Below are 21,687 nucleotides of genomic sequence, written 5' to 3' on the forward strand. Positions count from 1 at the left end.
TATAACAATGAAAGAGTGTATGTATTGTGATGGAATATTCTGCCCAACAATGAAAATGTGAAAATTATGCTACACGCCATAACTTGAATGAATATTACATAACTCAGAAAAGGGACACCTTTATGTGACTCTAATTTAAAAGGCAGAACTGCATGTTGATGTAGCAGTACTTACCTTTGAGGAGGAGTTGGATGAGTCACAACTGGGATGGGGCAGAAGGGAGGCTTCAGGCTACTGGGACACTTTATTTCACCTGGATAGTGTTGACATAGGTGTGTTCACTTTGCAGTAATTTATCAAGTTAGAATGTTTTGTCTTTCTATATATTTGCTATATTTAATAAAAACTAAGGCTTGGAAAATGGTTAGAAACCAACATAGTTCAATAAAACAAAGAAAAGCAGAGTACAGAAGAAAAGAAGTGAACAAATTCCAATGCAAAAATATATAATAAATGCCATAAATAATGGAAATCTAGCATTTATTCTAAACTAACTCCAGTTTGTAGTCTGGGTTCCACTTTCCATGTGCCTGTTTACTTTTGAACCTTATATCCACCAAATCTAACAATCTACTGGAAGAAAAAAAAACCCTACTTGAAGGGAATTAGTAGCTTCTAATTTCCACATTCTTTGAATTATTTTCTCGAAATGTACTTGAAGATGAACCAAAGTATTGGAGAAGGAAAGGTCAGGCAGGTGGGCATTGTCAAGAAAAAGGAAAAATTTAAGAAGAAATGTTACTTGAGAGAAGACATTTTTATCCTAAAGATTTTTTATTCCATCTTTATGAGTAATAAAAATATTTTATTAACAGACTTTATTTTTAGAACAGTGTTAGATTTATAGAACAATTGAACAGAAAGTACAGAGAATTCCCAGTACCCCTTAACACAGTTTGCCCTCTTATTAACACCACACATTAGTATGGTATCTTTGTTATAGTAAATCAATACTGATACATTATTAGTAGCAGGAGTTCATTATTTATTCACATTTCCTTAGTTTTTACTTAATATCCTTTTTTCTGTTTCAGAATCCCATCCAGGAGACCACATTACATTTGGTTGTCATGTCTCCTTAGGCTTCTCTTGGCAGCAGTAGTTTCTCAAATTTCTTATTTTAGATGACCTTGACAATTTTGAGGAGTACTGGTCAAATATATTGTAGGATGCTCCTCTGTTCTTTGATTTTGTGTGTGTGTGTGTGTGTGTGTGTGTGTGTGCGCGCGTGCGTGCCAAGAAAGACCACAGAAGGGCTGTAAATAAGTCCTAGCATTGTCACTAGTTGCTGTGTCAGATAATTTCAAAAAACTTTGGAATATGTCATTTAATAGTTACACTACTTGCAATTTAATTTGATGGTGGTCTTGAATTCCCTATAGTTAGAGTCATATGTCACTTAACAATGGAAACATGTTCTGAGAAGTGTGTTCTTAGCTGATTTCATTGTTGTCCAAACATCACATATGTACTCACACAAACCTAGATGATACAGCTACTACAATATAACCTACTATATACACCTAAGCTGTGTGGTGTATACCAGTAGCGGTGAACCTGTGGCACTTGTGGCACAGCAGGTACACAGAGCCCCCTCCCTTTCAGCACATGAGCAATGTCCTCCCAGCCAAGGTTTGAAAAATTATCAGCATGCAGACAACAGCAAAGATCACATTAATTGTGCAAAAGCGCACAAAATGCACACTTTTACCTTCAAATAAAAAGCTGTTTGTATGATTGAAAGCTCTGTTATTGTGTGTTTTGTTTAAGACAAAAGATGTTAATGTATGAGTTGTTTTTCCTAAACTAATACTTCACCATTCAGGTTTAATTGCAGTGTTGGCACTTTGCGAAAAGTAAGTGGATTTTGGTTGCGGTTTGAACACTCTGTGTCCATCGTTGACCAAAATGTGCAGCACATGTTTGTATTTGTAAAACCTTGAGTGTGTCTCCCTTTTTCTTGGGTGAGATCCTCTAGGTTTCTTCACATTCCTAAGAGTGTCTGCATGCAACCTAGCTGATTACAGAAACTCAGCTATAATGGTACTCTTCCTCTGAACTCTTCTAAATTATAAAGTCTATAAGAAAAGCCTAAATATAAAACAGCAATGCACTTTGATCACCTAAACATCGTTTCCTTCTTTTTTATATAGCCATGAAGTTTATAGCCTCAGTATTTTCTAAGGACACAAGGCTGGAGCACATGTGCATACACATGCACGTACACACACAAACACAAAGACATCTCAAGCAGGTTAGATTTTGCCACTTAAAAATGGTTTTAAAAATCTCATCAATGGGGATTTAGCCCAGTGGTTCCACCGCCTGCCTCAAAAGCGCAAGGTCCCAAGTTTGATCCCCAGTACCAAAAATATATGTAAAGAAATAAATAAAATAAAAATAAAGGGCCAGGGATTTAGCTCAGTGTTTCCGCTGCCTGCCTCGCAAGTGCAAGGTCCCGAGTTTGATCCCCAGTGCCAAAAAAAAAAAAAATTCCATCAACACAGTAAGTGACAGAAATAGTGTCTGGCTATTCAAATAATCTTTTTTTTATTAAAATGCCTAAGGAAAATGGAATTATAGAAATAAATTCAATAGTTCTCAGTGTTCAAAACAAAAGCGTATTATCCAGGTCCTTTGGGACTTTTCACAAAATTTAAGAGCTATTGTTTTATTGACAAGTGAATTATCCCTATGAAAATACTGAATTTTTAATAATTTGTACAATCTTTTCAACAGGTTCTTCTTGCAAAACGAAAACTGGATGGAAAATTTTATGCTGTCAAAGTGTTACAGAAAAAAGTAGTTCTCAACAGGAAAGAGGTAAAATAAAGTTATTGTTCCTCCTGAGCCCATTTTCTTAATTAACAGAATTGTTTTCTAATGTTTAATACAAGTTGATCCTTTGCCTTTTTTTCCAGCAAAAACATATTATGGCTGAACGTAATGTTCTCTTGAAAAATGTGAAACACCCATTTTTGGTTGGATTACATTATTCTTTCCAAACAAGTGAAAAACTTTATTTTGTTCTGGATTTTATTAATGGAGGGGAGGTGAGTTTTATAATTAGTTTTCTAATATTGATAATTGTTAGAAAATAGCATGAAATCAAAAAGGTTTTCTTACAAGTTTTTAAATGACAGTGCATTGTCAATAGCTATTTGTGTATTTGAAACAATATTTAAGCAACTGGCTACAATGCAAGATGTGGAGAAGTATAATATGAAAGCTGTCAAACGTATTGCTGGGAAGATTTGTAAAAGAAACTCAGTAAAAAGCCACAGATTTCATTGATAGATTAGATTTGTTACAAAGCTTTATAGCAAGAATGACATACTGAAATATTAGAATAAAACATGGTTTATAATTTAGATGATTGTTTCAACAGTTACATATAAAGATTCAGCCTGTTATTTCTCAAATGTACAAAATGTTAATCAGTGAAATAATCTTCTAATAAAGAATCCTGTGGTGAAACTGGTTGGGAAATGCTTCCTTGCTTTATCACCATCTTGGTAATTCATGGTCTGTTTTAGCATGTTCAAGACTTTGAGATCAGCCTTAAACAAAGGATTTCTTAAAATAAAAATACTGTTTTTACGGCCAGGGATTTAGCTCAGTGGTTTTGCCGCCTGCTGCACAACTGCAAGGACCCGAGTTCGATCCCCGGTACCAAAAAAAAAAAAAAAAATACTGTTTTTATCTCATAGTCTCCGTTTTGTTTGAACTTAATCTACTAATATTCCTCAAAACTCTGATATAGAAGGATATTAAAATACAGTTGAGGAAATGCAGCTAAGATAATTATAATAACAGTTAAGATGATATTAGATATTTTCCCAGACTATGGGTGTTCATGTTCTTTTTTCTTCACAACAATCTTACAGAAGACTAAAAAATTCTAATAACAGAGAATCCAAGTAGCTTGTGGAAGTCATGTACTGCAGTTAGTAATTATTAGAGACAGGAATTTAACTTGGGCATCAGACAGTCTGATTCCAGTATAGGGAGTTGACCTCTCCCATTTATCTACTTTTCAACTCTCACATCTTTCTAATTTGTTTGATCCTTGACTGTGAATGTCCAAAAATTATTTTAATATTATAAATATTGTCATTCCTTTACAAAGGAATTTTCTGTCTAAATATTACAAATATTGTCATTCCTTTACAAAGGAATTTTCTTATAATCTCAGAGCAGAGAAAAGAAAATTGTCTAAGAGATTGGCTAAGAGAATGAAGTATCATGGAATGCAGTGGTGGGTATAGGAGTTGAATGGGGCTGTAGGTAAACAAGGAATAAAGATGAGGGGAAAGGGTAGAACCGGGATGAGTATGGCTTCATCTTGTGTTCCCTCTTATTAGCCATTGTTTTTCCCTTAATGTTCATACTTATATTTTAATTTTGACAAGATACTTTTTATGTACACTACTTCTCTTTTTCTAGAGGAGAATATCAACAAATAAGTTTTATGATATGAAACAGATAATTGAGCCTTTTGAAGCTTTAGTTTCCTCTTTTATTTCTGACCTCAAAATTATTGTCTAGATTAAATAACACAGCATGTAATGTCCTTAGCATAATCCCTTTTTATTTACTAAACAATCAGTATTGGCTATTATTAGTGACATAGTCAGATTTTTCATTTTAAGTTTTTTAGGATTAATATATTAGCAAAATGTGATTGGAAGATCAATAAATAGAATATTATAGTAGTACAGGGTACAACTAGTAAAAGCAATGGTAGGGGTAAGGGGGAGAGATATTCTAGAAATACTTCAAAGATAAAATAAGAATTTATTTATTTGTTTGATTCAGGGCCTAAAGAATAATATAGCAGTTCTGGTGAATCCCAGGCCACCCCCATTTATCTGTCAGGATATATTATAACTGATCTTTACCACAGCCTTTCAGAAAAGGTTAAGATTTTTTAAAACAGTCTTTGATAATCAAAGAAGTTAAATGAATTATACAAAAAAGAGATGAGCCAAAATTTGAACCCAAGTCTGATTAGCTCTGGATCCTTTTTGTGTACAGTACCTTTTCCCACTTTTGTGGCTTAAGAGGGCTGGAGAGAATACAATAGCGGTAATAAGCTGTAAGAGAAGACAAAGGTTTTTGCTCTGTTTCAGACAAGTTAAATTTGGTGAATTATAAAATACTTCAGAACAACATCAGGCAATAAATAGGTCTTTGCAGTAGGAGCTCCAAGTAGAGATGTGGGCTGGGGATGTCTTTGTGGAAGACATCAACAATACAATTGGTGGTTAAATCATTGGAATGGATAGGTTACCTGGGAAGGATATTTGGAGAAAGAATAACAGTGTGCCAAGGGTAGAAACTCTCATCCCTTTGGTGTCTAGAGCCAGAAAGGATCACAGATGGAATTCTCCCAGACAGGAGCAGGCCCAAGGAGACATTATTGTCATAGAGCCCACAGACCCAGTGCAAACTTCCCTAAGGCAAGGAACACAATGGCCAAAGGACTGGTTTTATGAAATAAATTAAGAATTAGAAAGTATGAGAAATTGAGAGTCCTGCTGCTGTTCATCCCAGTCAGTTGCTGCCACATTGAATTTAGGCCTAATGGTGCACTGTCCCTTCCTTTTTTTTTTTTTCCTCTGTAAGAAACCAAAAGTATCATTTTTTTTGTCTCCCCACTCCCCAAATCCCATAGTATCCAGGCATGGTGGTACATGCCCATAATCTCAGCACTTGAGGCCGAGGCAGCAAGTTTGAGACCAACATGGGCAACTTAGCAAGACCCTGTCTCCAAACAAAGAAAAAAAAAAGATGTAGGGATATAGTTCAGTGCAAAGGGCTTGGTTTTAAATCTCCAATACAAAAAACAGATTTTTTTCCAATAGTTAAACATTAATTCAGATTTTTTAAAAACAGTTTTTATCAGACCTGGAGAGGTAGCCAATGGAAGGATACTTGCATCCATAAAGCCCTTGGTTCAATCCCCCGTACTGACAAAAAATTTATCTCAAGTATATTATATCTATAGGTTATATTTGTTCTGTTAGCCACTAGTATTTGTTCGTTAGTTTGTTTTTTAATGAAAAAGTAGTCCATAAAGTCCCAGTAAGATAATCACATGGCAAAGACCACTAGTCTAGAGTGGTTATTTGGAATGGTGAGGATACTGACACACTGAGGATTGAGGAGTACATTGGAGAAAAGTGAAATTAGTAAGGATAACAAAAATATGTGTTAGAGAGTGATATGGTTATTAGATAAGGGAGGGTCACAGCTCTGTGCTTTGATACGTGTTTATCTCATGTTCAAAATGTCAGAAATAATTTCTACCTTTGTATTTATAGAACACGTTTGTTTAACACTCTATGTGAACGCTCCTAACATCCCCACTCCCCAAATTTTGTAGCTGTTTTTTCACTTACAAAGAGAACGGTCCTTTCCTGAACACAGAGCGAGATTTTATGCTGCTGAAATTGCCAGTGCATTGGGTTACTTGCACTCCATCAAAATAGTGTACAGGTAAATTACTTAAATATTATATGTAAGAATATTTTTTAATATTTAATTTCAGGTAATACTCAGGGTTTTTTTTTTCTTTTCTTTTAATTTGATAGAGACTTGAAACCAGAAAATATTCTTTTGGATTCAATGGTAAGTATTGTCTTTTAAAAATCAGGCCAGGGATTTAGCTCAGTGGTTTCACCACCTGTTGCGCAAGCGCAAGGACCCGAGTTCGATCTCCGGTACCAAAAAAAAAAAAAAAAAAAATCTGCTAGTTCTGTTTTTTGTTCTAAGTGGGGGAAAAAGTCTTAAGCTTCCATACTGCATGACTGCACTTATAAAACATTTTCAAAATTACAAAACTACAGACAGAGAACAGATTAATGATTGCAAGAGAACAGGGTCAAACAGAGGTAGCACAAGGAGTTCCTTTGTTGATGAAATAGCTCTTATTTGATGGTGGGTGTTACATGAATCTCTACATGTATATTGAATAGAACTACATCACATATACACAGCATGCATGTTTAAATGGTAAAACTGAGTAAGGTTAGTAGTCTGGTTAACATTGTACCAACGTCAGTTTCCTTTTCAATACTATACTGCATTGATGCAAGATGTCAGCCTTGGGGAAGTGGGTGAGGGCAAGTGGGACTTTATGTACTACTTTTGCAATTTCCTGTGTGTGTATAATTATTTCAAAATAAAAGATTTTTAAGATTGTCAGTTTGTATTCATGTATTGTTTTATCTTACTGTTCTGTATTTGTCAGGGACATGTTGTCTTAACAGATTTTGGGCTTTGTAAAGAAGGAATTTCTATCTCTGATACTACTACAACGTTTTGTGGGACACCAGAGGTAAGAAATATGTCTTGTCATTAATAGAAAAATTTCTAAATGTAAATATGAATCATACAACCCATATACAAAATTAAAATAAGGAAAGTAGAATAAAAACTGTCATTTCAGCTTTCAGCCAGCTGTACTTCTAGACAGTTAAGTTTAGTGATAGTTGGTATTTTTCACTGGTATTTTTCACCAGTTGTACTTCTAGACAGTTAAGCTTAGTGATAGTTGGTATTTTTCACTGAGATATTTTTCCCTGAGTGAGTTAAACCACAGGACTCTTTTGAATAGTCCAAAAGAGGTAAGTTATGTTTATTTGTTTTTAATATTGAAAGTTTACCTTAGGTTTAGCGTTTGATTGTATTTCTAATCTATTTTTAAAAAATCACAGATCAGTAAAAATGTCAAAGGGGGAGGTATGATTATGGTGAAGGTTGCACAATACTGTAAATATGTTAATAACCATTGAATCATACACTTTAAAAAGGGCTGAATTGTAGGGTGTGTGGTGGGGGGAGTATTAGGGATTGAACCGGGCTAGGCAACTGCTCTGTCACTGAGCTGCATCTCCAGGCTCCCCAGGCTTTTGAGTTTTTTTTTTTAGTTCTGAGGCAGGGTCTCACTAGAGGCCCAGGCTGGCCTCAAAGTTGTGATCCTCCCACTTCAGCCTCCGGGCTAGCTGGGATTACAGGCATGTGCCACACATCTGGCATGACGGTCTTAATGTAGCTGTGGTTTGGTTTGATTTGCATAAACTAAAGCAAATGGGGCAGAACATTAACATTGCCTAAATCTGTGTGGCAGTTTTACTGGTTTCTATTATGCTTTTTTATATGGTTGGAATATTTTGTATTTAAATATTTAACAGAAGAAAATAAAGTAGTTGATAGGAAAAAGTCATAAATCAATTTATTAATCAGTGTATCATTCTCAAGTCATCTAGGAAAAATATTTTTAAATTTGTGACATTAATAATTCTTATAACTTATTTAAAAGGCTTATCTTCACTTAGTACATACACACATACAAGTTTAGGTTGTTTCATACTACCCTAATGTTATTGTAATTATACAATTATCTTAGGTGCCATGTAATGTTTTCATTATTGTGGAGCATTTGCAAATACAGTGTTGAAAATATAACTTCGATTTGATCCCCAGCACCACAGAAGAAAGAAAAAGAAGAGAAAATATATCATAAAATGGTTTACATAAACCTTCTAATTAAGATCAGACAAAAGTATCTATTAGTAATAATTATCTTGAAATATAATTTTTTCATTTCTTGCTCGCTTTGTAATCCTAGTTCTTATATATACTTGTAACCTTTCTGTTTTGGTTTATGGGGAGAAGAAATTGTGTGTGTGTGTGTGTGTGTGTGTGTGTGTGTGTGTGTGGATGTGTGTGTGTGTGAATGTACAGTGTTTTCATAGTTAACAAAATCTTTAAGTCCTGTAGGTTTTTTTATTAATTATATTGGTACATTTTAGGTATACAGTGTAATGACATTCATCATTGGTGATTTGTACCTTTACATAATATATCTTCTTATTTTCCTCATTCCCCTGCCCTCCCTTCAAGCCCTCCACCCTTCCCTACCTACAAAGACTTTGTTTCCATTTTTTCTTTTTCTCATATTAATTCCATTCCCCTCTTTCCTTTCCCCTACCTCTCCCATTCCCCTACCTCTCCCATTTCCCCTTCACCTTTGCACCTTTTCTTCCTATTTCACATTATCTATTAAGTCCTGTAGTTTTTAGAAAAGATATACAAGGTATTTGGTCATTTAAAATTTAAATGATATGAAGATATTGTATATTTTTGAATCTAAAATTTAAATTCATCTATGTATGAAATTGTGTTGATTTTTTTAGCCACCTAACTTACATGTTTTTAACTAAGTTTGAGGTTATATCTGAAATAGGAATGCAATTCGGGCTTTTTCTTTCACTGAAAAGAAAAGAAAAAAGGATTATAAATTACCACATTAAAAATTCTTCCTTAAACTGGGCCTGGGATCATGCATCTATATTTCCAGCTCCCTAGGAGGCTGAGGAAGGAGAATCACTTGAGCCCAGGAATTTCAGGACAAGGCCCCATTTCAAAAAAAAAAAAAGAAGGACTGGGGATTTGGCTCAGTGGTGCCGCTGCCTGGCTCGCAACTGACTGCAAGGTCCCGAGTTCAATCTCCAGTACCAAAAAAAAAAGAAAAAGAAAAAAATTGTTTTTTCTAGAAAAAAATATTATAAATTATGATCAGCTGAACTTCTAAAAATAAGTTGCTCTGACAAAAGACTGTGTCTCCAAATGCCTATTTTAAGTACTCAGTATTATAGATCCTGCCTTTGCTGTCTTCTGTGTGTTTTAATTGAGTCAGTTTCTGCAGGGAGGTGCTTGAGTGTGTTTTGGAAAGTATTCCAGTTGGCACTGCCTAAAAACCACTGTTACAGAATGAGAACACAACCCATTAAAAATCTAGAATTTTAAAAATTTGTTTTAAGTGTTATAGATTGAACATGATAAGCAAGTACTTTGCCAATGAGCTACACTCCCACCCATGATAATGTTTTTAATATGATGATGTCACTGGATAGGGTCTAGGAGGCTCCTCTAAAGAGGGAGTGAGGGCCTCAAGTCTTCTCTAGATGAGTCTGTCAACTCTTGTCACAGAAAAGCATTTCAGGATGTGTTAGTGTGTCATAAGCAGAGTTAGAAAGTAAGAGAAAATAGTGAAGGGACTTAAGCTTGAGGAACTAAAGGGGACACAGCTCTGATAAAGAGGACTAGACTGGCCTGTTCACAGAATATCAGACCAGCTTTTATGGATTTGCTAGGGAGGGCTCATCTGGTTGATTATTATCTCAGTTCTGGTTTGCAGGATGGCACTGGGAAAAGTCCTTATTGCTTAAGGGGGTAGTTCATTGTCCTTAAGATGATTATTTCTGCTTGAGCTAGTTTCAGTTTTGTGGAAACGCTGCTGGAATCCAAATTACTGTAGGTTTAAAGCAATGATTACAGACCTCTGGGCACTCGTTGGTAGTTGAGTGTCCCTGTAAATCTCTTATCTTGGTGTTCTCCATCTTAGAGAGGGATAAGATGGGTTATGTAAATTTGGAGCTGATCAACTTTGCCAGCTCTTAGGCATTCACTAAATGATTAAGATGTCTATATGCAGAGCTGGGCAAGGATCTAACCCAGTTTTAAGGTAATAAATGAAGGTCAGGCATTTTTTTGGTTTTTAGTTACCTATTGGGCATCTATAAGCCACAATTAATATTTACTAATTTTTAGCAAAATGCTTTTATGTCCCTAACTGCCTCAAAAGAAAACAAAAATCATGCTTTTAATGAATAATAGGTCCTCTGTCCCTATTGTGGTCTCTGACTGTGTCAGTGACACAGAAAATTTGTTAAATTTCTCAATTATTCCTGAATTTTACCCTGAGTTTTACTGTTGCTGTGTTTCATTCTTTTCTACAGTATCTTGCACCTGAAGTAATAAGGAAACAGCCCTATGACAACACTGTGGATTGGTGGTGCCTTGGTGCTGTTTTGTATGAAATGCTGTATGGATTGGTATGAATTTGTATTCCTTATTACTCCAATACATTATCATTGATTTGGCACACAGTCTTTTTTCTCACTCTTTAAGATCTCACAGATACTTAGATAACACTAACAGCAGTAATCATTTGGTTAAATTAATCCAGAACCACATTAGAAATATGTCTAAGAAGAAAAACTTCATTTTGTTACTAGTTTTTTAAAGTAGTACAATTAGTTTCTCTCGTACTGATAACTACCATTAGGTATTTTCATTCCTCTGGCATTTTTAGAAATACAGTAGATGCCTAGTTATAGCACTAAAATTATCTGTTTTCAGTTTATTGCAAACAACCTCTACCTAACTTCAAAAAGATGGCAAGAAAAAAGATTTTTGCATTTATCGATATATTAATTACATTTCAAAAGATAATGTTCTTTGATTTTTTACCTTTTGTTTTTGTAGGATTTAATACACGATTGCTTAGCACTTTTTTATCACTGGAGATCTCCTATTTCTTTCCCTGAAAACATCATGTCTTAATGATTTCATTGAAAAAAAAAAAAAAAAGGATGTTCACTGTGCAATGGATTTGCCCAATTTTTATTAAGTAAAAACACATAAGGCCAGCCGGAACTTCTGGTTAAAATGAGGAACATTGTGTTACTCTATTGAGATGGTATCACTCCACCCAAAGCAAACATTTTTGGCTTATTACTTAGTTTACTATCTTTATAAAATAAATCCTGTTTTTCTCTAGGCTTTTTGAAATATTTGAAATTATTTCTTAGACTCCATTTGTGATTTCATAAGTATCCAGAAGCTGTAATCTGTCGTTGCTGCCAACACTGATACTAAATGCTACTACCAGTTGAGACCTGAGCTAGTTATCTGTTTGTTTTTCCTACAAACTGTGGAGCTCTCAGTGAAGTTCAGCACATGAGATCCATTTTAGAGCATTTATTTCATATCACTAATTTTTATGATAGATACCTATGAAAGCGAACACAATCTCTTAACTATGATCAGCTTGTAAAAGGAGCTACTTTTCTATTAATAGTAGTGATTTAGAACACTGGATAACAATTTTGTATCTTCCTTTTTTTCAGGCACGGAATATCATTTGCTATTTCAGAATTCTTTGTATTTCTTTAGAAGATTTTGAAAATATAAAAGAAAGTTATATTTTTAAAAGTAAAGCTTTTTCTTATGAAAAAGAAAAGTGACAAGCCCATAAAATTCCCTTACCAGTAAAAATTATTTTTACTTTAAAACTTTTAACTAATAATTAACTGGCTAATGCTTATGTTGAAGCTACTCACCAGGTGTTTAGGGTTTGACAGTAGCATTTTTAGTTATTCAAAGTACTCTCAATGCTTTTACTGACACAAGTACTTAGGAAGGAGTATTGTCTTTAAGTCCCTTGTCTTTTCTAGATACTTTTGCGTTAATGCATTTATTCCCAAATCTCAAAAAGTTATTTAATGTTTCATTTGTCTTGAAAATCTGTTTGCGGTGATTCTGTCATACCTATGATAAGGTTGGTGGTTGTTTTCTCTCAAACATAGTTTTACACGTTGTTTGTAGTTTAACACCTGTTTACAAAGTGCTGTTCAATAAACCTTAATTCACTCAGTGAACACTTAGTAAGCTCTATTGTGTGCCAGGTTTTAGAATCCCTCTGCATCATGAGGCCACGCTGCAGGTGTTTGCACATCCCAAGAGGGCTATCCACTTCTGCAGCTATTCAGACCCAAATATTGCCTGCAAATCAAAGCCAAATCTTTCTGTTCTAAAACCATTTTGGCATAATTCACTTACTACTGAGTTTCTTTATTTTGCTTTTCTCTTTCTCAGCCACCTTTTTACTGCCGAGATGTTGCTGAAATGTATGATAATATTCTTCACAAGCCTCTAAATTTGAGGCCAGGAGTGAGCCTCACAGCCTGGTCCATTCTGGAAGAACTCTTAGAAAAAGACAGGCAAAATCGACTTGGTGCCAAAGAAGATTTTGTATGTAACATGTTTCCCAGTTCCAGCTTTATTTAAACTTATTTAAAATTTGGAGATAAATCCTTATTGTATATGGTATTTATTGGAATGAATATAGCTATTAAAGAATACCACAGTTGAAAAACACATACTTTTCACCACAATTTTCACTAGTATTCATATAAAACTATGCAGTATTTAAAGCATTTTAACTTATATTTTTTCATTTGATGTTCATAATTTGAACTTCTACTCTGTACCCCACATCTAGCTTTCATTTTATTTGATTTTCATTTATAACAATTTCCTCTCCCTTCTCTTTACAAAAAATGTTGTGTAGTATATATTACCTAAATTTTTTGTCAATTTAATTTTTATTGCTAAATAATAACAGCATTTCTGTGAACTTTTAACACAGAGACTAACCAACTAGCATGGTTTTTGTTAGGGTTTAGGATTATATAAACTTTTAAAATATTTTCTTTAATAAAAATTTTTTAAATGCCTCTTGTCTCTTTGAAGTATTGCCTTTTGCCTCAAACTAATATTAAATCACTGTTCTTGTTTTTGCTTTTGCTTTTGAGAATTTGATAGCACCTCCTTGAAATAATTATGGAATCTGATTTTTTTTGTTGTTGTTTCAAATCAGGGTAATGTTTGCTACTATAATTACCAGTATTATTCTGCCACTGTTTTCCTATTCCATTCACTCTTCAGTTAAGCAACTAACTCTGCCAGCAGTTTCCTAGTCAGGGTGCTAATATTTTATACCTCCTTGTCCTTTGGTTCTTTTATTGAATTCACTGTCAGAAATTGAATAAGCTCAATTGTCATATCCTGGGCTACTGACAGTGCTGAAGAAAGTAACATCTGGGGATAGCGGAAGCATCATAACGTCATAGTCATGAGCCTGTTTGTGTTTTTCCATTCAGCTTATTCTGCTACTCTCTATGTTAACTATTTCAAACCTTCTCTCCAGACTTTCAAATTCCTCTTGGGTTTTGCCTTTTACTTTTTTAAAATAGGATTTAGTTAATACACTGGTGCTCAACTTTTTCTATCGCTGCAGATCACCCTATGTTCCCTTTCCTGAAAACACTATGTCTCAAAAGATTCATTTTAAAAAAGGGTGATGTTGGGCTGGGGATTTAGCTCAGTGGTTCCGGTGCCAGCCTCACAAGTGTACGGTCCCAAGTTCAATCCCTGGTACCAAAAAAAAAAAGGGTGATGTTTACTATTTTATGTAAATTATTTCTCCAGCTTTTACTAGTTAAAGATCCATAAGGCCGGCCAGAGCCTCTGATTAACTTTAGGAAAATTGTATTAATTACTACATTAATTAATACTGTTCCAACTCAAAGCAAACAACTTACTTAGCATTTCAGTTAGTTTACACACCTATAGAATTAATGTTAGCTGGAGGTATAGGTCATTGGTAGAGCACTTGCCATAGCATGTCCAAAGCCCTGGGTTCAATCACCAGCACCACAACAACAAAAAAGTAAATACATGTCATTCTTTAGGTTTTTTGAAATATTTTTAATAACCCTCCTCCCATCTCTTGTAGTAGATAATCATGCCTTCTTTTTTTATAGGGTAAAGAACATTCAGAGCAGAACTGACCCAGCTTCCTGCTGTCAGTCTTCCAGATTTTACATTTACCTGTACCTGTACCTTTCTTCCTGTTATAGTGGGAAAAGTCCATTTTCACCTAGCATTGGATCCCTGACACCTTCCATGAATACTGTACATGCCCTTTTCTGTATAAGTAGCCATTTCTTTTTGTTCTGGTTTCTTCCAGTTGATAATTAAACCTTGCAAGGCATGGTGGTGCGCACTTGTAATCCCAGCATCCTGGGATACTGAGACAGGAGGATCACATGTTTGAGCCTAGCCTGGGCAAACAGGTGCCCAAGTTAAGTTACTTAACAAAACTCTGTTTCAAAATAAGAAAAGAAAGGTCTGGGTACATAGCTCAGTGACCCTCAGTTGAACCTTCACTAATGCCACAAATAAGTACATAAATAAACATTGTCAAGTATCCTGCTTTTTAAACTAAAAACTTTCAACCCTACTGTTCTGTTAGATACCTTCTTCCCTTCTCTACCAAACGTGTTGAAAGTTTTCCGTATTCACTCTACCCTTCCCAGCCTCTTTTCAGTTTATGACACAATAGCTGGTTGAATGCTAAATCATTTCATTTGCTCTCAAAGCCATGTTTTAACTCACAATATTCTCCAGTTCCCTAGGTTCCAACTAAAGCATACACTCATCGTTTTTTTCTCAATTTTTATTTTTTTCTGTTTTTGTTTTTGAGACAAGGTCTTGCTATGCAATTCAGGCTTCTGCCTCAGCCTCCCAAGTGCTGGGACTACAAGCATGCATCACCACACATGGCCTCAATTTTGATTTTTTTTATTAGTATATGTTTATAATACATAATATTACATTCCTCATGGGGTGTTAATACATAGACATATTAAAACCTTAATTATTTTTTATTCCCTTCCTGTACCCTCCATCTTCATAACCCCTTCCCTTTTGCAAAATATCTATCTTCCTGTTTCCTGTTATCTATTATTTTGTTCTTTGTTTATATTTGGGGTTTCTCATATAAAATAAACTGTGATTTTAAGCTTGTCTGATTTATTTCACTTAACATTAAGGTCTCAGGGTACATCCATTTTCCTATAAATGACTGAAGTTTATCCTTCTTTGTAGCAGAGTAATTGTCTTTGAAAGGTTTGCACTATTGATAGTCTTTAACCATTTTGCCACATGAATGACGTACACATATACCTAAAAGAATTATTGAGAGGCATAATGACAATTATTTGGGCTCATAAAATTTGGTGAGTGATATATTCTTCCTCATTAATAAAAATTTTTGTTCTTAATATTGTAGCTTGAAATTCAGAATCATCCTTTTTTTGAATCACTCAGCTGGACTGACCTTGTACAGAAGAGGATTCCACCACCCTTTAATCCTAATGTGGTAAGTGTATGTGTACCCAAATCTTTTTTTTTTTGGTACCGGGCCTCGAACTCAGGTCCTTGCGCTTGCGCAGCAGGCGGCGAAACCACTGAGCTAAATCCCCGGCCCAATGTATACCGAAATCTTACTAAAAATAATGAGACAGAACTGTAGCTCATTATACTTTTGGGAAATAGATCTCAAAATCTAACCTGAATGAAATGCCATCATTATGTATTTGAAATATGTCACTCAGGGTGACATATATACCTCAGGATGATATAAGAACTTCAAGATGACCAATAAGATTACAATTAAGTTAGGTTGATGAAAATATCTTCTAGCACAGTAATTGTGAAATTTTTGTTTTGGAGCATGCATAAGAAAGGGATGAGCTCAGTAAGTAAAAAAGGTACAAATTATTGTTATTTTTATACATACAAAATCAATATTTTACACAACACTTTTTTCTAGATTAATGGAAAACCAAGTACAAGCAAACTTTTTTTTTCTTTTAAATTCCTTTATTGGTACATTTTAGGTATCCGATACATTTATATTTATCATTGGGTGCTTGTACCTGTACATGATGAATCTTGGTTCTTGTTTTTTTCTCCATTACCTGTGCTCCCTTCACCCCCTCCACCCTTCCCTATTTATATAGATTTCGTTTCCATTTTTTTTCTTGTCTCATAATTTTTCCTTTCCCTTCTTTCCTTTCCCTTTCCCCTCCTACCACCCCTACACCTTTGGACCTTTTAATATTTCATATTATCAGTTACTCATTTTAATCATTTTAATCCTTATTTACACTTTCAGTTTCTCACACTAGAGAAACTATTTGGTATTTACACATGTGTGTCCTGTTTATTTCACTTAAGAGTATGGCTTCAATATCCATCCATTTAGCTATAAATGACTCTAGTTTCTCATTCTTTATGGCTGAGTAGTACTCCATTTTATTTTAAAAAACCACATCTTCTTTATCCAGTTTGCAGTTGATGGGCACTTGTTTCCAAACCTTAGCTATTACAAACTATGCCACTATAAACATAGGTGGACATATATCGCTGTGGTGTGATTCTTTTAATTCTTTGGGGAAGATACCCAGTAGGGAAATAGCTGGGTCCAGTGGGACCTCTAGTCCTAGTTCTTTGAGGTATCTCCATATGGATTTCTACAGTGGTTGCACCAGTCTGCACTCCCACCAACAATGGAGAAGGGTTCCTTTCTCTCCACACCCGCCACCAGCATTTGTTATTGGTTGATTTCTTGATAGCAGCCATTCTTTCTGGGGTGAGGTGGAATCTCAGTGTTGTTTTCATCTGCATCTCTCGAATGACCAGTGATGTTGAACATTTTTTCATATATTTATTTGCTGTTTTTACTTCTTTGAGAAATCTCTGTTCATTTCGGATGCCCATTTTTCAGTTGGGTCTTTGAATTTGGGGGGTCTGATTTTTTTCAATTCTTTATATATTCTAGATAGTAGACCTTTGTCTGAGGTACAGCTGCTGAAAATTTCTTCCCATATTGTAGGTTGTCTGTTAGCTCTGTTGGTTTCTTTTGCAGTGCAGAAGCTTTTTAATAAGATGAGATCCCAGTTGTTGATTCTTTGTGTTCGCTCCCGTGCTACTGAAGTTTTGTTCATAAAGTCTTTTCCTATGCCAATGTCATTGAGAGTTTTACCTAACTTATCTTCCAGCAAGTTTACTGTTTCTGTCTTGATATTTAGCTCTTTAATCCACTTCGATCTTAGTTTAGTGCATGGTGATAGGTATGGGTCTAGTTTTAATCTTTGACAGGTTGAAATCCAGTTTTTCCAACACCATTTATTGAACAAGCTATCTTTTCTCCAGTGAGGGTGATTGGCTCCTTTGTCAAAGATGAGGTGGCTGAATATGTCTGGAGTTGTTTCTGCATCTTCTAATCTATTCCACTGATCTTCGGGTCTTTTTCTTTGCCAGTATCATACTGTTTTTATCACAGTAGCTTTGTAGTATAGTTTCAAGTTGGGGATTGTGATACCCCAGCCATGTCTCTGTTGCCTGGAATTGCTTTTGCTATTCTAGGTCTCTTCTGGTTCCAAATGAATTTTTGGATTGTTTTCTCTAGTTCTGTGAAGTATACTGTTGGAATTTCAATCGGCATTGCATTAAATCTGTATAGTAATTTTGGAAGTATGGCCATTTTCACTATATTGGTTCTTCCTACCCAGGAGCAAGGGATGTCTTTGCATTTTCTTATATCCCCCTCGATCTCCTTTTTCAGAGTGCTGTAGTTTTCAGTGTAGAGATCTTTTGCTTCCTTTGTGAGGTTGATTCCTAGATATTTCATTTTTTTGGATGCTATTGTAAAAGGAATTGTTTCCTGAATTTCTCTCTCAGTGAGTCTAAAGGGTTGTGGTTTTTTTTAGGGCCTTTTTTTTTTTTTTGGTCTTTTTTTTTTTTTCACTTTTCTTTTTTGGTACCAGGAATTGAACCCAGGGCCTTGTGCTTGCCAGGCAGCCACTGCGTCACTGAGCTACATACCTGGCCCAAAGGTTTTGAGAATGCTTCTTTCTTAAGAAGACCCCGTTGTTTTTTTTTTGGTTCCGGGGATCGAACTCGGGTCCTTGTGCTTGCAAGGCAGGTGGTGGAACCACTGAGCTAAATCCCTGGCCTAAGCAAACATTTTTAATCACATTAAGTGGTTACTTTTTTGGAAAATAATAAGATAATATTGTAAAAATGTTTATGTTAGCAAGACTTGTTTTTTGTTGTTTTTTTAAAGCTGGAGTTGTTTAAAAAATTGTCATAGATGTGTTTTACGGAATTAATGATACTAAAAGTATATATTTCAGTTAGAAAAGGATGTAGAAATCACCTCAGAAAGTAAATATATTCTGTGGTTTGTTAAAAGTTTCTGTGTATTGCTGAGACCTAATATTAATGTGATATTTTATACCTATAAACATAACAATATTTGTAAACTATTTTATTTTGTGTAATCCAGAAGTATAGTTTCAGAGACAGCTTACTCTATTTAGGGACGGTTTTATCCCAGTTTCTAGAATTTGTACTTGTTGAGTGTACTTATAGAAGAAGAAACAAACTAATATAGAGCTAAGGTGACAAGCCCAGTGTATTAGTCAGCTTTCCCATCACTCAGACAAAATACCTGACATCTGCAACTTAAAGGAGAGAGAAGTTTATATTGGCTCATATTTCAGAGAATTCATCCCATAGCTGGTTGGCTTCAAGGCAGAGGAAGCATGGCAGGAGTGTATGGTGGAGGAAATTGAGAACAAGAGTACACCCTTTCAGGTCATGCCCCCCAGTGACCTACCGGCAACCTTCTAACATGTGAGACTTCTGGGGAACATTATATAGATCTAAACCATAATACCATGCTTCTAGGATTATATTTAAAAATTTTATGAGATGGCAATTTTACCTTTTTGGCAGTGCTGAGGATTAAACATAGGGCCTTGCACACATTGAACAAGCACTCTACCAACTGAACTACACATCCAGCTTGAATAATACTTTAATTAAATTTGTTTTTTCTTTTGGTACAGGGCATCGAACTCAGGACCTTGTGCTTGCGAGGCAGGCACAGTGCCACTGAGCTAAATCTCTGGACCTAATTAAATTTTCTTTAACACTAAGTTGTTTAATACTATAATTTCTAGAATTCTTTGACCTCTATAGAGGCTTTGCTTGTATGGAAGGACCTAGCATTCTGGGATTCCCTGTTCTCTGCTCAATATATAGATATACAAGGCTAATATCCTTGATTTATAATCTGTGCTCTGAATCTTGATCTGTTCATCTTAGACTTATGACTTGGACCTTTTGAGGATTCCTTTCTCTGTAGAGCAAAAATAACCTGGAGATTCAAGAGTGATCTTTACAAATGAATCACTTGAATTTGTATCCAATTTTTATATGTAAATATACTTAAAGGGAAAAATCCATTAGCTTGCATCAGAGTCATAAAGGAAGAACCACTGTCTTTGAGCCTAAGCATCCACCTTACTCCATTTCCCATGTACTGGTTCCCTTGGTCCTTCACAGTCATGAAACAAGTGTTTCATGACTTTCTCTGTAGCCCAGTAAGAGTTACCTTCACAATTTTTTTTTTTTTGGTACGGGGGATCAAACTCAGGGCCTTGCATTTGCACGGCAGGCACCAGAACCACTGAGCTAATTACCCTGCTCTACCTTCACAGTTTTACTTATATACCCTTCCTTTCTCCATTAGAAGGCTTCACCTATCTAGAATTGAGTAACTGGATAGGCATGCATTTCAAGCCCAGATGCAAAATGCTATCCTGAAAACCTGAGCCCTGCTTTTGAACGTCAGAAGGGATCAGTTACAGAATCTGATTCAAATTAGCCTAGGTCAGGCTACTGTGATGCTAGCTAGCTTTTCTCACCATCTCTCTATCTTCTCTGCACCCAATAGTAAGAACTTTAACTGTTTGAACAGGTAACTTCACCTAAATAATAAAAATTAGGGAAAGAAAGGCAGAAAAATGAAATAGGAAAACACCTAATCTTGCTAGGAAAAAAGTATACAAAGTCATAAAGACATTTTAATGAATGACTGAGTTAATGATAGAAAAGCTAAAGTGAATAATATTATGCCTTTGATGTTTTAGGCTGGCCCAGATGATATCAGGAACTTTGACACAGTATTTACAGAGGAAACAGTTCCATATTCTGTGTGTGTGTCTTCTGACTACTCTATCGTGAATGCCAGTGTACTGGAGGCAGATGATGCGTTTGTTGGTTTCTCTTACGCACCTCCTTCAGAAGACTTATTTTTATGAACAGTTTGCAATTCAGAAACCATCAAGCAAATACAAGCCTGCAGATGGGACTGAAACTCCTATTTGTGTGAATATATTCAAATATGTATAACAGTGCCTCATTTTTATATGTAATGTTCAAAACTATGAAAAATATTTTCTGTATGCAAGGAAATAGTGCTTTTCAGAGAGCTATGTTTTGAATTAAAGTTTGTATTCTTATTTACTAAACTTATTTTTTAATAAAATTTAAAAGCTGTTGCTCTTAGCATAAACCTATTTTTAAAGAAAACTTTTCTGCTATTGACTGTTTTCCTCCTAAGTTTACACTAACATGTCCAAGATAGACTTTTTAACAGTATGTTTCAGTTCATTTAGCATATATTAATACCTTTGTAATTCTACTATGACTTTTGTTATTGTATCAGAGCTATGCAATTGGTACATAGTTGTTTAAGAAGAAACCATATCTTTCTATGATAAATCAGTATTTTAAATAAAAGGTCTTGGTGTAGGATTAAAATATAAAAAGCATATTAGCACATTGACAGCTAGTTAACACTGAATAACCATTCATTTTTCAGATAAGTAACAAAAGGAAATCATTTGCTTCTGAAATACCAGTTCAAATTGTGATTTCTTTTTCTGTCTGGAGGAAAAGAAAAAAGTTAATGGTTAGAAATTTAAGACTTCCCAAAAATCTGAAGGGTAATAAAGTACTGCTGGAATTTTTTTTTTTTTTTAGGTGGGGCCAAAAATGAGTGTCTCTGTGTTATATATTTATATTGCAAATATATTCTATTTATGTTCCTTTTGGTGTTTTGAATGTTTGATATACTGTTAGGTCTAAATCTTGGTGTTTGCTTATGCAAATAGCTTTTTCAAAACTATCTAATTGGTTAAGGAAAAAAAGGTAGATCTTTCTAGAATACTTACCTAATTGAAAATTTAAAAGCAAAATAACAAATCTGGGTCAGTGCAGAACAGTTCTACTATAACAAGAGTTAAAAATAATTTATGCAGTTTCATATTCAGTATCTTTTTTTTTCATTAT

General features: G+C 34.8%; 1 protein-coding gene across 1 annotated transcript in view; it reads left to right on the forward strand.

Moving 5' to 3' along the window:
* Window positions 1-21,443, forward strand: part of Sgk3 (serum/glucocorticoid regulated kinase family member 3) — a 50,117-nt gene extending 28,674 nt beyond the window's left edge. The window contains exons 8-16 of the mRNA XM_004842099.4: window positions 2,740-2,823; window positions 2,922-3,053; window positions 6,389-6,501; window positions 6,597-6,633; window positions 7,256-7,342; window positions 10,809-10,904; window positions 12,730-12,885; window positions 15,770-15,859; window positions 20,484-21,443. Of these exons, the coding sequence (XP_004842156.1) occupies window positions 2,740-2,823; window positions 2,922-3,053; window positions 6,389-6,501; window positions 6,597-6,633; window positions 7,256-7,342; window positions 10,809-10,904; window positions 12,730-12,885; window positions 15,770-15,859; window positions 20,484-20,654 (966 nt within the window). The 3' untranslated portion in view covers window positions 20,655-21,443. The remainder of the gene's footprint in view (window positions 1-2,739; window positions 2,824-2,921; window positions 3,054-6,388; window positions 6,502-6,596; window positions 6,634-7,255; window positions 7,343-10,808; window positions 10,905-12,729; window positions 12,886-15,769; window positions 15,860-20,483) is intronic.
* Window positions 21,444-21,687: the final 244 nt, after the last annotated feature.

Source organism: Heterocephalus glaber, unplaced genomic scaffold, assembly GCF_053883595.1.
Source record: "Heterocephalus glaber isolate CG9 unplaced genomic scaffold, H.glaber_assembly_v1.0 deba00001553, whole genome shotgun sequence".
NCBI classification, from domain to species: Eukaryota; Metazoa; Chordata; class Mammalia; order Rodentia; family Bathyergidae; genus Heterocephalus; species Heterocephalus glaber.